The sequence below is a fragment of the Tiliqua scincoides genome, chromosome 1, assembly GCF_035046505.1.
Source record: "Tiliqua scincoides isolate rTilSci1 chromosome 1, rTilSci1.hap2, whole genome shotgun sequence".
NCBI classification, from domain to species: domain Eukaryota; kingdom Metazoa; phylum Chordata; class Lepidosauria; order Squamata; family Scincidae; genus Tiliqua; species Tiliqua scincoides.
The window spans coordinates 310,785,763-310,800,104 of NC_089821.1; the positions used below are offsets into that span (position 1 = coordinate 310,785,763).

A 14,342-nucleotide genomic window follows, 5' to 3' on the forward strand; every position below is an offset into this window, starting at 1 on the left:
GGGTATAATTCTATAATTTATTCTGTATGGTACTGGATAAGATCCATTATGGGGGTGACGCAATGAACTCTTACAACAGGTGTCACAAAGCCTCTGGACAGGAAGGACCTCCTTCTCCTTTAATGCCTGGAGAGCCACAGCCAGCCAGAGTGGACAGTAGTGGGCTAGACCCTGACTCAGCAGAAGGCACCTTCCACTGTGTCCTGGTATAACAAGCATATGGGCACTGGTCTCCACTAGAAAGTTGTAGGTGCTGCCTCTGCGTAACAGGCTGGCTAAGTGCTCTCCATATATTTTTGAGCAGCACAGTGCCAGGGAGATGTATGCTTGCAGGGGCTTAGCCTACAGCTGTTTGACTTGTAGGGGAAGAGACTCAAGCACTAGCTTTATTTCCAAAGTGCTGCTAGACCTGTGGCTTTTTGAGTCCTTTACAGGAAGTCTTGGGCATGAAAGGCTTTCATATTAGCAGGCTTATTAATGACTTGGGAGGTCAACAGCTGGATCTGTTTGCAGATCAAATACACCCCATGAACTGCCTGCTTTGTTGTTTGTTGGGTCCAAGCCATCAAATGTCATTTGCTCCTTTGATTGAATGGACTGTCTCCAAAGTGGCTTCTACAGCCTGTGGGAGTGGTTTGGTGGCCCTTCTTGTCTTAAAGGGACAGTGTATACCAAAGGGGTGGCACTATTAATCTAGCACAGCAAACAGTCTTGTCCCTCTTACAGTCTAACAGATATACTGTGCAATAAGCACTTGAGTTTTATACTATCTAAAAGTGGCTCCATGCCCATGGCCAGGACAGGAAGGAGTCTTGACAGAACTGCAGCGCTGATGTCATGCCTTCTGATGGGAGGGAGGGTGGGAGAAAGGCAGGCACAAGGTAGCTGCTGAGTATTGAACTGGTAGATTTCTGGGTGATTTGCCACAGATGAGCGGGAGGGGGTCTGACTCTCTTTAGGATTCCCACTCCAAAATCAGGCTGCTAAATGGAGAAACTGGGCACAAACTGGTAATGGATTTCTGTGCAAAGGCAGAGAGCCCAGTTCTGGTCCTGAGAAACTTCAGGACAAAGCACATGCTCAGGAGGCACCCTTGTCACTTTATTCTAAGTGTACACCTGTCCTCCTGAGCCACTGTTTTGGACTGGGCTCCAGGGGCTAAGTGTCAGGAGATTGTAGTCAAGAACAGTGGCATAGCTGGCTTTTGCACTGTTGGGGCCACACTTTCAAATGCCACTCCCTGAGGAATTGTGATGTGATGACATCACCAAAATTACTTCGGGTTAGGAACCATGGGGAAAAAAATAGGAGCATTGGGGTGGCTGCTGACAGCAGTTTTCAGCCACTTCAAGAGTAGCTGTGAGGAGAGGCAAGTTCTCATGTTTCCCCCTCACAGCCACTCTTGGAGGGGCTCTGTGCTACTCAGAGTGGGTGCCTGATTCTTCTGCTTAGAAAAAGAAGCAGACAGCCATGGAGGCAGGTTGTGTGGTGCAGGTAGTTGCTACCCCCAACAGAATGACACCTAGGAACACAGTACCCCCCCCGGTTCCCCTCAGCTATGCCATTGGCTATCAAACAAAATAGATCCCACCAGCTTGAAGCCCAGCCAGCCCTGATCAAACCTTTCTTTGTTGTCACTTTACTCATGTCAGCCCCTGCTGGCTCCCAGAGGAGCTTCCCATCATGATTTTAAGTTGAATGTGTTGTTTAAAACCCTGGAGCCTTTTCTCAAAGACTAGGGTCTGAAGCCATAAAGAGTGCGCCTTCAAATCAGCATGGGAATGCACATGGGAAAATGCCTCTCAACCCAATTGATGTAGTGAGCCAGAAGCAGCTTCTGCTGGCGACATCTATGGGGCATATGAGAACAGTGCAGGCATGCAAAAAGGGAGCCAAACAGCTACTCCTTGTTCTCAGATGGTTCCTTCTAAGGCCGAAATGGAGGGAGGGAGGAGGGGGATGGTTTTTCATGAAAATTCTGAATACAGTGCTTAATTTTTTTCAAAGTATTTCACTCTAGCTTGACTCTCCCCATTAGAGATTCAGACTAGAGCCTTCCTTCTACTTCAAGCTCAGTCACAAGGCTGCAAACCTATGCACATTTACATGGGAGTAAGACCCCATGGAAGCATGTCTGAGTAAGCAGGTCTAGGATTGCACAATTAGTCACTGCCCTACATCAGTACTCCAAGAGCTTTCTCAAGATTGCAGCCATAGCAAAACTGTTCCATTCAGCCTGCTGGTACTCAATGTTACCCCTTGCCTAAAAATGAAGCCACAAACTAGGGGTTGTGTAACTGAGGTTTTAAAGATGCCTACTTTAAAGTAAAATGTTTGCCATGCAGAACAGATGCAGATTCTTTTTGCTGACTTCTGAATTGATGTGAAAACTCTTTTCTCTTACACCTTCTTTTACAAACCTGAAGCTGAAGAAAGCAAATCCATCAGCACAATATTTTTAATTTCTATTTTGACAATTCTGCTTACACCGCAGCATAGCCTGGGGGGGGGCATCCAGCACTGCAGGAGCTGCAAAGTACCATGTAAGCACCCCCTCCCACTTGCTATCAGAGCCATTCCAGGCAGATGACAGACATCGTTTGGTTCGGCAAGCACCCGCACACTGCCCTTGCTGCCCAGAACGGCTCCAACAGTGAGTGGGAGGGGCACTAACACAATGCGCCTGTAGTACTTACCATTTTGCCTCCCTCTGGTTATGCTATTGCTCTTACATTTTCCATATTAAAATTACTCTTAATGGCCCACTCCTATTCAGATGCCAGTGTGATGTGTCATACTCTAAGCTCCGGAAAGCAGCAAAGCCCCCCTTAGATCCAATCTGAGTAACCAGAGAATTTTATAGACTACAATGCGATGAGAAGTAGCTCATGAAGAAAATGATTTACAGGCAATGCAAAAGTTATCAGAGACAAATACGGGTTCCAAGGAAAGATGTTCAGTGTTAGCTACAGAACTCTGGTAAAACATTCACCAAGACACCCTGGCCAGGAAACATATTCTGAGGATGCACCAGCAGGACGGGAAAGGGGGAAGAAGAGAAAATGCAGCCTTCTAGTTAATGAAGAAACCAGAAAGTAATGGAGCACAGGCCGACTGTCCTCCTAGCCCAAGCCTAAGACACAGCAAGAACTCCTGACTCACACATATTCTATTAAAGTCCAGAGATAATGCAGGGCTTTCATAGCCATATAAACACAAAAGTGGATCAGTGGAAAATGTGACCAGGCCCAGTTGTGTAGCAGAAGGTAACTTCATTTGGAAAAACACTGACAGATTTTTCAACCAGACTTAAACAATATGTACACTGCTATCCACTGCAGATGCAGAAGGGTTAAAACACACCTATTTCTAGTAACACACAAACATACTCTGCTTGCACAAGGCAACCATGGAGTGCCTTTCATTGATACAAGCACTCTGTGCATGACAACCCACAGGGATGAAGATAAGCTCACTGGTTTTGCTGCTTGCCTGCCTGATCACAATACACAACTGGCAAACACCGCTCAGCTTGGCCACAAGTTGGCAGGTCTGACCTGCACATAAATGCATTCAGATTTCAAAACACCAGCAGAAGCAGCAGTTCATTTCTAGAAAGGGAGGCTGGAAGTTGAGCAACCAATAATGCAGAAGGCCTGGATGTCAGTTAACTTCTTCAAGCCAATAGTATTGAAAATGTGTTCTGCAGCTGCTCAGAGGCACTTTCATGTATTTTTATTTCAAATACTACCAGGCTGTCATAACACTTGGCAGCATAAACTGAGTCTGAATTAAGACCTGACCAGTCCAAGTTTGCCCTGACCTCCTTTCATCTTGCCAACAGACTCAGGGCTGTGAATCTGGTCAGACATTTCAAGAATCAATCAGTCAATCTCACTGCAGTGCAATGTTTTCCCTTCCAGAAATCCTCCCAGAGCACTGGTGTGGAGAAGAAGCCTTCCTTCAGAATGAGATAAGATGAAGATCAGTCTGCTTTCTAAGCTCACTGCATAACCCTGAGACAGTAAGCAAAATGTTTATTTCCCTGCATTCCAGAGTGATGGAAATGAAGCAGTTTCGCATTCCAACATAGCAAGAATTAACTCTCACCGAAACAGGCTGTGTTATTTAACTTTCAACCTCTTCTGGTTCCCAAAAATCAGAGTGCTGCTGCATGCAAAGCAATCCTGAGTGACGGTGTATTAAGAAACTGCATGATGTCTCCACCTCAACCGTCATTAAACATGGACCGCATGGAGTTCATTCTCTTGGCAAGGCCACCTTCTCTGAGATGGTAATTTAAGTGAGATATATATTTTGGGAAGACACAAATTTTTTGTATACAAAATTTGTAAAAGGCATAATTTTGGTTGAACAGAAGAGCAAAGAGCTCAGGGGAAAGAGCAGCCCATCTAGTCCAGCAGCTACCCAAACAGGGAACTCATACACAGGAAATAAGGGCATACTCCTCTCCTGCCATCGTCCCCCCCCCACCCTGGGACTTGCCTCTCCTTTGGATTCTGGTCAGCACCACTTGATCAAAGGACACTTCCAGATAGCAGATTCATTCATTCTTTATGGTAGGGTTTATGGAACACCATGGCCCACTGCTAACACTGCCATCTCCTGGTCATGTTTTGACCCATGCAGAGAGGCCTCAGTGCAACACCCAATCCTCTCAACTGCACCCCTCCTTTTTAAGATACAGTTCAGCATTTCATAAAATATGAGTGCATTTAGTCCATGTATCTTATCTTTCTTTTGAACAAGCTGCAAGCAACATCTTCCTCAGCCCCAAAACACTGCAGCACTTACCAGCTGAGAGCGCAGCTGGAGTACTGGGAGACTTTTGAGACAGATTTCGGTACTTAAAAGCAAAAAAACTACTTTCATTAATGTAGAAATGAAAAACAGAGGACAAGGATAAAACTGCAACACTTCACACATGCTTCATTTCCCCCCTTTTCTGGCTATGAAAAGCAGGAGCCAAGTATGCACACATGCAAAGTCGAGCTCACACTGGCAGTGACTTCATGGCTCTCACGTGCATGAGAATGCACAATCTCATGTGCAAAACCCACTTCTCCTCCCATCAGGAAGGAGGAGGAAGGCCCCAACTCTGAGGAAACAAATGCCTCCTTCCAGGTCACGGACTGCAGCTGCAGGTGACCACCAAACCAGGATATGAACCAGACTTTTAAGCTAGTGAGGGAAGGGGAAGCACAGAGGCTTGCTCAATGCAGCAGGTGACAGCATAGAGCAGAGGAAGATTGAAAGGCAAGAGAGGGCAGTTCTGAAGGTGGCAGAACAGGGGACAAGCCAAGGCAGGTGAAGTGGAGTGAAGGGAGAGAACTTCAGGAAATGATAGGCCCCTATTCCCCCCTCCTTGTGAAAAGCACATTATGTTCCCCTTTTGCTATATGGTGGGACAGTGCATATTTTAACAGTGGGAAAACAGCACTTCATCCAGCGCCATTTAGAACCATCGTTCTAATTCAGCTTCCAGCTCATCATGGAAGAGCAGCACTTTACAGCCCTTGTTGAATGAAAGAATCTCAACAATGGTCTCACAGTTCAGTGTGACATTCTCGTGTTAAGGAGCTCCTTGATGATGGACAAATTCCATACTTAACGTTTCTCCCACATAGGCTTTTTCTCGAGAACTTCAAAGGGGGATGTTTTCCAATTTAATCAGAAATGGAAGTGTGCTTTGTGCTCTCAAGTGGACTGATGACTTACCTTGAGGATTAACATTTTAACAAGCATTGTCCATGTGATACCACAAAGATTTATTTTTAATGAAAAAATACTGAAAAGTGTGCCACAGTGTCCATAGCTCCATTTGAGTAGTACAAAGATATGTCATCTGAGGAATAAAGTCTTAACACTGTAGAAAATAAATGTGGTTCTTTAAATTATGTCAAAAAACCCAACAACCCAAAAAAAGAGAAATTAACTAGTAGAAAAGTAACGCTTTTTTACACACTGGAATAAAACAAAACGGTTAGTTGGAGGTCAGAATAAATTATAATTACAGTATTTCAAAGTATTCACCTCATGCCTGTTGCCAATATGTGTTTCTGGATGAGTTGGTTAGCACACCCTCTGAGTTGCCACTCCACAAGAATGTCAGGGAACTGGGAGCGACAGGCTTCAGATTACAACAATGATACTGCTTGCTTCTTATTTACCAATTCAAAGGACAAAATCATGGCTGTTTTAGGTTTGCAGGCAGTTCCTTAAATGAATTTCATCTTAGCCAACTAATCTTTGCACTTAAAAAAGTGAATTTGCAGAAGAGCGGTTATAGTGAACAGATGCCCCCCCAGTGCAGATGCTGAAACAATATTGCTGGCTTTTCTGTATAACTGAAATGGAGAACAGCCTTTCAAGGTGGTCTTAATTAGCACAGCGGATGGTTCCAGAATTTGAATGTGCCTGTTAAGGACAAATGATTTTGGAAGAAATTCAGACATGCATAAAACCTGAAACCTCCATGCCTAGGGTGCGGACGCAGCCTGCACTTCAATGGTTTTGTGCCACTGTTCAAGTTTTGTCCTTTCTTCCCGCCCTCCCCCCACCCTTACCAGCCTATGATCAAACAGGGTCTAAGTGCGATTTCATGCAATCATCCTCTTGGTCCTGCTTGTACATGAAGGTGAGAAGAAAGAGAGCGATGTCCATAGATGACCAGTATGCTGTATGCGACGTGACAGCAGACCAGTACCTGCTCTCCACCAGGCCTTCCCTGAGTTCAAAGTCGATCCTGTGGTCCAGCTCCACTAGGCAGAAAACAAGAAAGAAATTACAGCTAAGCATCGTCCACCAGAACCAGCTACCTTTCCCCACCTTCTTTCCACCTCTACTTGCTAGCCACTGAGGAAGTGGGTCTCCCACACTGATGCAGACATGGGAGATGCACAAGCCCTTCCCCGATGCCAAGCCCCCAGCCCAGTTTTTGACAGCAGAAAGCTCTCCTGATCAATGGAAAGCATGTCTGTAGAAGGACTCTTCCCTCTGAAGTTGTCAGCACTGCGGACTGGCACCCTCCCTACTTGGGAGGGCTTTGAAAAGGATGCTGCCTTCTCACTCTTTGGCTTGCTTGTCTCACGGGAAGAGTCAGCCAAATATGGCATCCCTTCATTCAGCTGGGGAGGTCAGCAGTCCTCCTGCCTTGGATTTAGGTCAATGGGGGTTCCGGACTTAGAAGAGTGCAGCATGCCCACGCTTTATTATAAGAAGCGTTACAGGTGTGCGAGAACTCATTGCAATAGCCCACATGGAATGCTGCTTGCCAGCTTGTACCCCATGTGCCTCCAAACTGGTGGGAAATAAGCTTCACTCTCCAAGAGAGAAAGCTGGAAATGGGGCTGGATCTTTGGGATTCCAGGTGCTCACTCACGTGTTGGGTCAAGGAAGCCGGAGCTGCTGTGTGGGAAGGTCTGCGTCCCAATGGATGCCTGGCTCGCAGCTGACTTCTTCTCCTCTCCTTCTAACGCTTCTTTCCCTGGCTCAAGGGCCTGGGAGGTGGGGACACTGGAACGTCCAAATCTTGAGAGAAGCATCCCACCGAGGCCTTTTCCAATGCTAGCTGCTCCTGTGTTTGAGACAACCCAACAGGAGTTGCAAGTCCTGTTAGTACGGCCCTCCTTCTGGGTAAAACTAGATGTGATGAGAAGCCACATGAAGCCAAGTGTCTAGTTTCCCCCCCCCCCCCGCAACTTCCAGCACAATTTATGCATGCCTGCCTCAAGTGTTGGGTTCAATGGGCAGCAGGGCTGGCCCAGCCATGAGGGTAACTCAAGCAAGCAAGTTGGCAGATAGCCTCCACTTGCCTCCTCTGCTCTGCCCACTCCCTGCACTGGAAAAGAGAGATGGAGTAAAAGAGCAAGCGCAGAGGAGAGTGGTGGGCTAGAGAGGCACACTTCCACCTGTTGGGTGGGGGAGGTTTCTGTTCCTCAGCCATAGAGCTTTCCCCAGCCCGACAGAAGTCTGGGCTGCCTGGATGCCTGCTGCTGTGGAACACCCTCACTGCAGAGTCTGAAGGCAGCAACTCACATTTGGAAATGAGGGTCTTCTTTTACTCCATATTTTGGTGCCACCTTGTGGGCAGAATACTAGCCAGACCTGACTGATACCAATCTCCAGTTGCCTAAGAAGCAACAGATTGTTCCACACATTTTTTTTCCACGCAACAAGTGAAGCTGCTGCTCATTTCCCATGGGATCCAGGCACCTTTTCAAAGAGCATTCCCCCAGTGTTCAAGTCACAACTGACGGTGGGAAAATGCATCCTCCTCCTCTTCCAGTTGGGTCATTCTTATGGAATCCAATGTTCTAAGTGCCCCAGCCAAATACTGGACAATACGTGATGTCACTAGTGAGGAGTTATTTGCAGTACTTTCAAATTAAGATGAGTGATCCCCTGAAGCCCCAACCACAGGAGCCTCACACTATTCTTTTAGAGCAATGTTTCTCATACATTTCAATATATTATTGACACTTCCATGGGATGTGACTGCATTTGGGGAAATGTTACAGACCTGAACTTTTAACAAAGCTACTACATATATTCTTTTAACGTTAGTAAATAGACTTACTCCTGCATAAATGTGGGTAGCATTGCAGTCTAGGATTGTTAAAAATGTTTCTGCTTGATGATGTCACTTCTGGTGGGTCCTGACAGATTCTCATTCTAAAAAGTGTGTCCCAGTGCTAAATGTGTGAGAACCACTAATCTAAAAATAGTTGCATTCAACCCCTTTAGCCTTGTGAAGTAGATGAGGCTGAGACACACAAGTGGCCCAAGGTTAGCCTGTGGAGCTTCACTGCCAAGTAAGATTTTATTCCAAGATGCACACCCCAACATCATTTTCAAAGCTTTGGGAATAATTACCCAATATACTTGCTTTGCCTATATTCGTTATGGATTCTCCATAGTGTCGACGAGACATGACGGGGGATGTCGTTGGACTGGGTAATGTCGGAAGAGACTCGCTCTCGGAGACTGAGGTAGGTTCTTTCGTTGGGTTGAGGAAACTTGGCTTCATGTGCTCATAAGGAAGTGGGTTTGGAGTGGTATACCAGTGAATCTGGACAGGTGAGATGTTGCTATAGTGCTTCAAAATCAAAGGTTCAAGTCTATAGGCCTGCAGGGAGAGAAACCGAGGAGACCATCTGGAACCAGAGGAAACAGTTCCATTTTCTTATTGACAGGAAGCTCCATTTCTCCTCTTCTTGACAGGTACCCATTCCTTTTTCACACCCCAGCAATTCATTCTCTGTCATCATCCATAATAATAATAAGTAACAGAAAAAGCACCCTTAGTTCATACAACTGATTTCAAGGCACTTATTGCAGTTGAACACGCCTGCTGTTTCAGACTAGTTACAACCCTGTGATATCACCAAGGAAAGGGATCTGTCACAACCATGATCTTCAGAGAAGTTCGCACTTTATTAAGGAACAAATGAATATTTGCAAGCACTGCTTTTAAAAATAAAAGATGTGGACAACCCACCTGAAGCCTTTTTTGGGATGGGGAAACAGAATAAGCCTGCCACCTAAGACAGCACCTGCTCTGCCCATCTGTCACTTGGAAGAAGCTAAAGGCTGTGCTATACAACTCTCCCCCCCACACACACACCTAACATGATGCTGTTTTGCCAGGTCATGTTACACAATACACATTCACATGGGCACCTCTGATGATCAATCCCTTCCTACATACTATGCTCCATAGTCCTTCAGCAGAAGTTACTGAGAACGACTCTTGTAGGTTCATTTTGGTACCAGAGGTAGAAAATCCAACTGAAATATCTCACGCCTCCAGAGCAAGCACAAGGCACAATCCATCAGGAAGGCCCTGCTCTGCACCATTCCCCACCATTTTGACAGGCGCATGCAAAAGGGCTTCCTCAGGGATGGTACCTTGTGGGGTCCACTCCGCCTTCCACTCTGCCGCCACCCTTACTGGCACCCCAAATCCACCACCAGAGGGGCCACCTTTGCTCAAGAAGATGAAAGCTTCTTCTGCACCAACACTCACCACTGGATCTGTTGGGTGAAAAATGTTTAGCAACCGGTTACAAAGCGATCTGGGCAGAATGTGATCTTGACTTCCACTGTTTCCTGGACGGATGCCACGCAATGCTAAAAATACTGCTAGTGGAGATCCCATACAGAAGAAATTCTCAACCTGAGGAGACATTTCATTGGCAGGTATTAACAGGCAAGAAAAAAGGCAAGTGTCTTGCTTATACAAGGGCTTTTGTGGGGGAGACATGATCTCAAGACATGTGAAAAATTCAGCAAAGCCACTGTGTAAGGAGGAGTCATCTTTGTACCTCCCTTTGTTGCCACAGGAAACTGACCAGGCCCACAGACACAGAGAACAAAAATGCCTCCGAACTGCTGAAACATCTGAGAAAAATTTTCCTAAAAGAGGTACCTCATGAAAAACACAGGGGAGGCTGGGAGACAGAGATGATTCTGCAGGATACTCCCACAACAGCAATCTACTTAGTCACAACTGCATGAAAGTTCAGAAGCTTGCAACCAGTGTTTAACTTAAGAAAGCGCTCCATAGCTGGATTTCTTCTTCAGTCATAGAGACCATCAAGGAAGCAAAAAGAGCAGTTCCAAGAGAAAAAATTAGCAAAAATGCACATCAGCCTGACTCCACAGCATATGCCTGACTCTACAGCAAAGCGTTAGTTCCAACTCTGCACTGGGAGCTCTGCTGGGCAGCAACTCCAAGTTCTCTCATACCAGCTGCCGCTGGAGCCTTCTAGCGGCCAGGGGCAGGGACTGAACTGGGAGCCTTCAATTTTTGTTATATAGTTGCAGAGACCTTTGCAGCGGAGATCTCATTTCCTCCAAGCCCAGCCCTTCCCTGCCAAAATATTCTGCACTCCAGGCAGCCAAATTTTCCAATTTTATCTGAAGTAAAATTCTGCATTGCATATTAAGCTACTATTTGACCCAATACAATCAAACTGTATTCATTAGATACAAATTATCTTTAACATAGGATATGCCTTCTTAAAGATAGTCTGATAGGCTCATCTGCACAGAATGTGTTTTAGTGCATACGCTGCTGGATCCCAATTACATTGCTACCACTGGCCATTTTGATTTCTCTGTTTTAATTTGTTTTACTGAATTTACTGAACTAAGGAACCCTGAAGGGACCACAATGCCCATCAAACCTATTCCCCAGCTGCCTTACTTGGGGGCTGTTTCTCTAGCAGGCTCACACACCTCCTCAGTACAGCCTTTGAGTTCCTTTCCCGCAGTGGGAGAAGAAAAGAACTGGAGGTGAAAGCAGCACTCCAGGTTTCCAGGACTCCCAGACCTTTTCTGCTGCAGACCGATAAAGATCATCTCTTAAGTGCAGAGCTTGGGAAAGCAGCTTCCAGCCAGCTTAGCTCAGGACCACGCCCATCCCTACCCTTCAACTCTTATGCACCCCCACCTTGAATTTTAAGGCAGGTCGTTCTGTAATGGTGGATGTCTTCAGTCCATGCAATCTCTCTTCTATTTTTCTTAATCTAGGGGCAAAAAAAAATATATAAACGTGTTACACACACACACACACACACACAATGGTATGAATTCGTTTTTCAAATCTAAAATTGCAGAGTGTGTACAGATGCAAATCAGGACTTGACCTGCTGCAGTTCTTTCCTCAAGCCCCATTTTGGGTAGATTTTGCCCTGCGTGGCAAGCAAGGGGAGAAAGAAAAAAAGGTGCACAGCCAGTCTGAGACACATGCCCCTTTTTTACACCTTTGATCAATGGTGATGCCAGCAGTGGGCATTGCAGGGCACATGCCCACACAAGGATCCCATGTGGAGACAACCTGCTCCACAGGGAGCTGCTGCACAAGTCACAGCAGCCTAAAAGCAACTGTTAGGTAAGTCCAGACCTCTGCTGCGACTCTGTTTTCCTAATGGCCAGTTCTAGAATGCCACAGATTATAAGATCATAAGAAAAGCACCAATGGATCAGGCCAAAGGCCCATTTAGTCCAGCTGCTGTTATCTCACAGTAGCCCACAACAGTGTTCTTCAGTCTTGGGGTTGGGATCCCAATGGAGTCACAAAGCTTCAGTTGTGGGTTTGCGGCAACTAGTGAAATGAAAAAGGTTGAAGACCATTGGACTAGAACACCACCAGGAAAGGGGGTGGTATCTGGTGTAACCCTTCAGGTACTGTGTCCCAGTCCTACCAGGTTCTTAGCAATTGTGCCTAAATAGCTTTTATTAGTTTAGGCTTCATGGTAACTTTTTCCACTCTCTCTCTAAAAAGAATATCTGGTTACAGTGAACAGGGCTGGGAGGGCATTACAGGAGTGAGGAGTGGGCAGCGAAGAGGATGGGCAGATAGGGATAGGTTGAACACCACTGGCCCACAGGATGCCTCAGGGAGCACTCAAGACAACAAGGTATCGCCATCCTGTTGTCAATCCCTTGCATCTGGCATTCAGAGACAGCCTACTTCTAAACCCATCATCATTGGCATCCTTCAGTCTCGGGAGACTATGGTATCACATTCTGAAAAGTGGTTCTGGAACAGTGCCTAGTGTGGCTGAAAAGGCCAATTCGGGAGCGACAATCCCTTCCACACTGGGAGCAAATGTAGTCTGTCCCTGGTCTGTCTCCCTGGCTACCGGCCTTCCTTCTTTGCCTCAGTCTGTTGGACGAGTCTCTCTTCAAACTGGGAGAGGCCATGCTGCACAGCCTGCCTCCAAGCAGGCCGCTCAGAGGCCAGGGTTTCCCACCTGTTGAGGTCCATTCCTAAGGCCTTCAGATCCCTCTTGCAGATGTCCTTGTATTGCAGCTGTGGTCTACCTGTAGGGCGCTTTCCCTGCATGAGTTCTCCATGCAGAAGTGCCTGCCTGTGTTGGAGGAGCTTGACAGTGAACCAACCCTAGAAGAACTTAACATGGCCCTGGACTCCCTTGCCTCTGGCAAGGCACCTGGGAAAGACAGCATCCCTGCTGAGGTCCTAAAGTGCTGCAAAAAGATCATCACCACTGATCTGCACGAAATCCTCTGTCTCTGCTGGAGAGAAGGTGGAGTACCACAGGACATGCGGGATGCAAACATCATCACACTGTACAAGAACAAAGGTGACAGGGACGACTGCGGCATCTCTCTCCTTAGCGATGTAGGAAAACTGTTTGCCCGAGTTGCACTGAAAAGGCTCCAGGTACTTGCAGAGAGCATCTATCCAGAATCGCAATGCGGATTCCGAGCCAACAGGTCCACCACTGATATGGTATTCTAAACCCAGGAGGTTGCATATATCCATCATGGCTTGTAACCTGTGATGGACTTTTCCTCCATTATTAAAATGGCAGCCAGGGTTGCTCCTGGGATCTCCAATGGTGGGAGGGAGGCAGAGAGAGGAGGAAGTGTCTGTGCCACTCTCAGGCAGGTACTTCCTCCTTCCCTACCCCACTGATCATCAAGGGCTACTTTCACGATCCTTTCTATTATTACAGCAGACCCCAGGAGCAACCTCTGGAATGGGGAAGGAGAATGACTGTGCCCTCCTGCCAGACGAAGCCAAGCGAGAAGGAAAGGGGTGCAGCCTGGATGGGAAGACAAGAAGCTGAGGGGTGAGAACTCCCAAGAGCGTGCACAGGGGCCCTCAACCTCCCTTTGTCCCCAGGTCCTGGTGCAGCCTGGCACTGGCCCTGACTGGGTTGAAAACAAGGGTGATCCTGTTCACAGATCTCTTGAGTCATGCTTTGTTTGGATCAAATGCTTATCTACGGATTGCATGCCATATTAGTTGGACAGAGGGCAACTCTGGCTTGGGGTTTCTCTGAATGAGAACCAGAGGCCAGAAATGCCTTCCCGAGCCAACTACGCTGGTTTGCTGAGGCAGAGTCAATGTGAGGCAAGTGGGTCTGTAGCAAACAGTCCTGCAACCATTTCACCCACTGCTGAATCCAGGCCTGGAACCACTTGGCCACTCCCAATGCACCAACTTTTCTCTGATCATGGAAAAGTCTCTTACCGCTGCTTAGTTAAGTAAAACTCCTCTAACAAGTGCTGCTCCTCGTAGGTCATCCAGGAGTCCTCCAGCTCCTCATACTCCTTCTCTAGCAACTGCTCATAGAGCCTGACTGGATTCCACCCTGTCATGATGTCATAGGTGATGACACAGCCCAAGGAATGTGACACGATGGAGACTTTCCCGCCCTTCTCTGTGAACTCTGGATTCCGGGAACAGAAAAGTGTGTACAGGCGATTCAGCTCCTGCTGAAGACCTTTCACCAACTGTGGGGGGGGGGGGGGAAGGGGAGAAAAGCAAAGCACATTGACTACAC

General features: G+C 46.9%; 1 protein-coding gene across 1 annotated transcript in view; it reads right to left on the minus strand.

The window, feature by feature from the left end:
• Nucleotides 1-5,786: 5,786 nt before the first annotated feature.
• Nucleotides 5,787-14,342, minus strand: part of DDHD1 (DDHD domain containing 1) — a 40,569-nt gene continuing 32,013 nt past the window's right edge. Inside the window, exons 8-13 of the mRNA XM_066624409.1 lie at nt 14,030-14,292; nt 11,477-11,552; nt 10,049-10,198; nt 8,896-9,148; nt 7,403-7,597; nt 5,787-6,782 (exon numbers count right to left, since the gene is read on the minus strand). Of these exons, the coding sequence (XP_066480506.1) occupies nt 6,598-6,782; nt 7,403-7,597; nt 8,896-9,148; nt 10,049-10,198; nt 11,477-11,552; nt 14,030-14,292 (1,122 nt within the window). The 3' untranslated portion in view covers nt 5,787-6,597. The remainder of the gene's footprint in view (nt 6,783-7,402; nt 7,598-8,895; nt 9,149-10,048; nt 10,199-11,476; nt 11,553-14,029; nt 14,293-14,342) is intronic.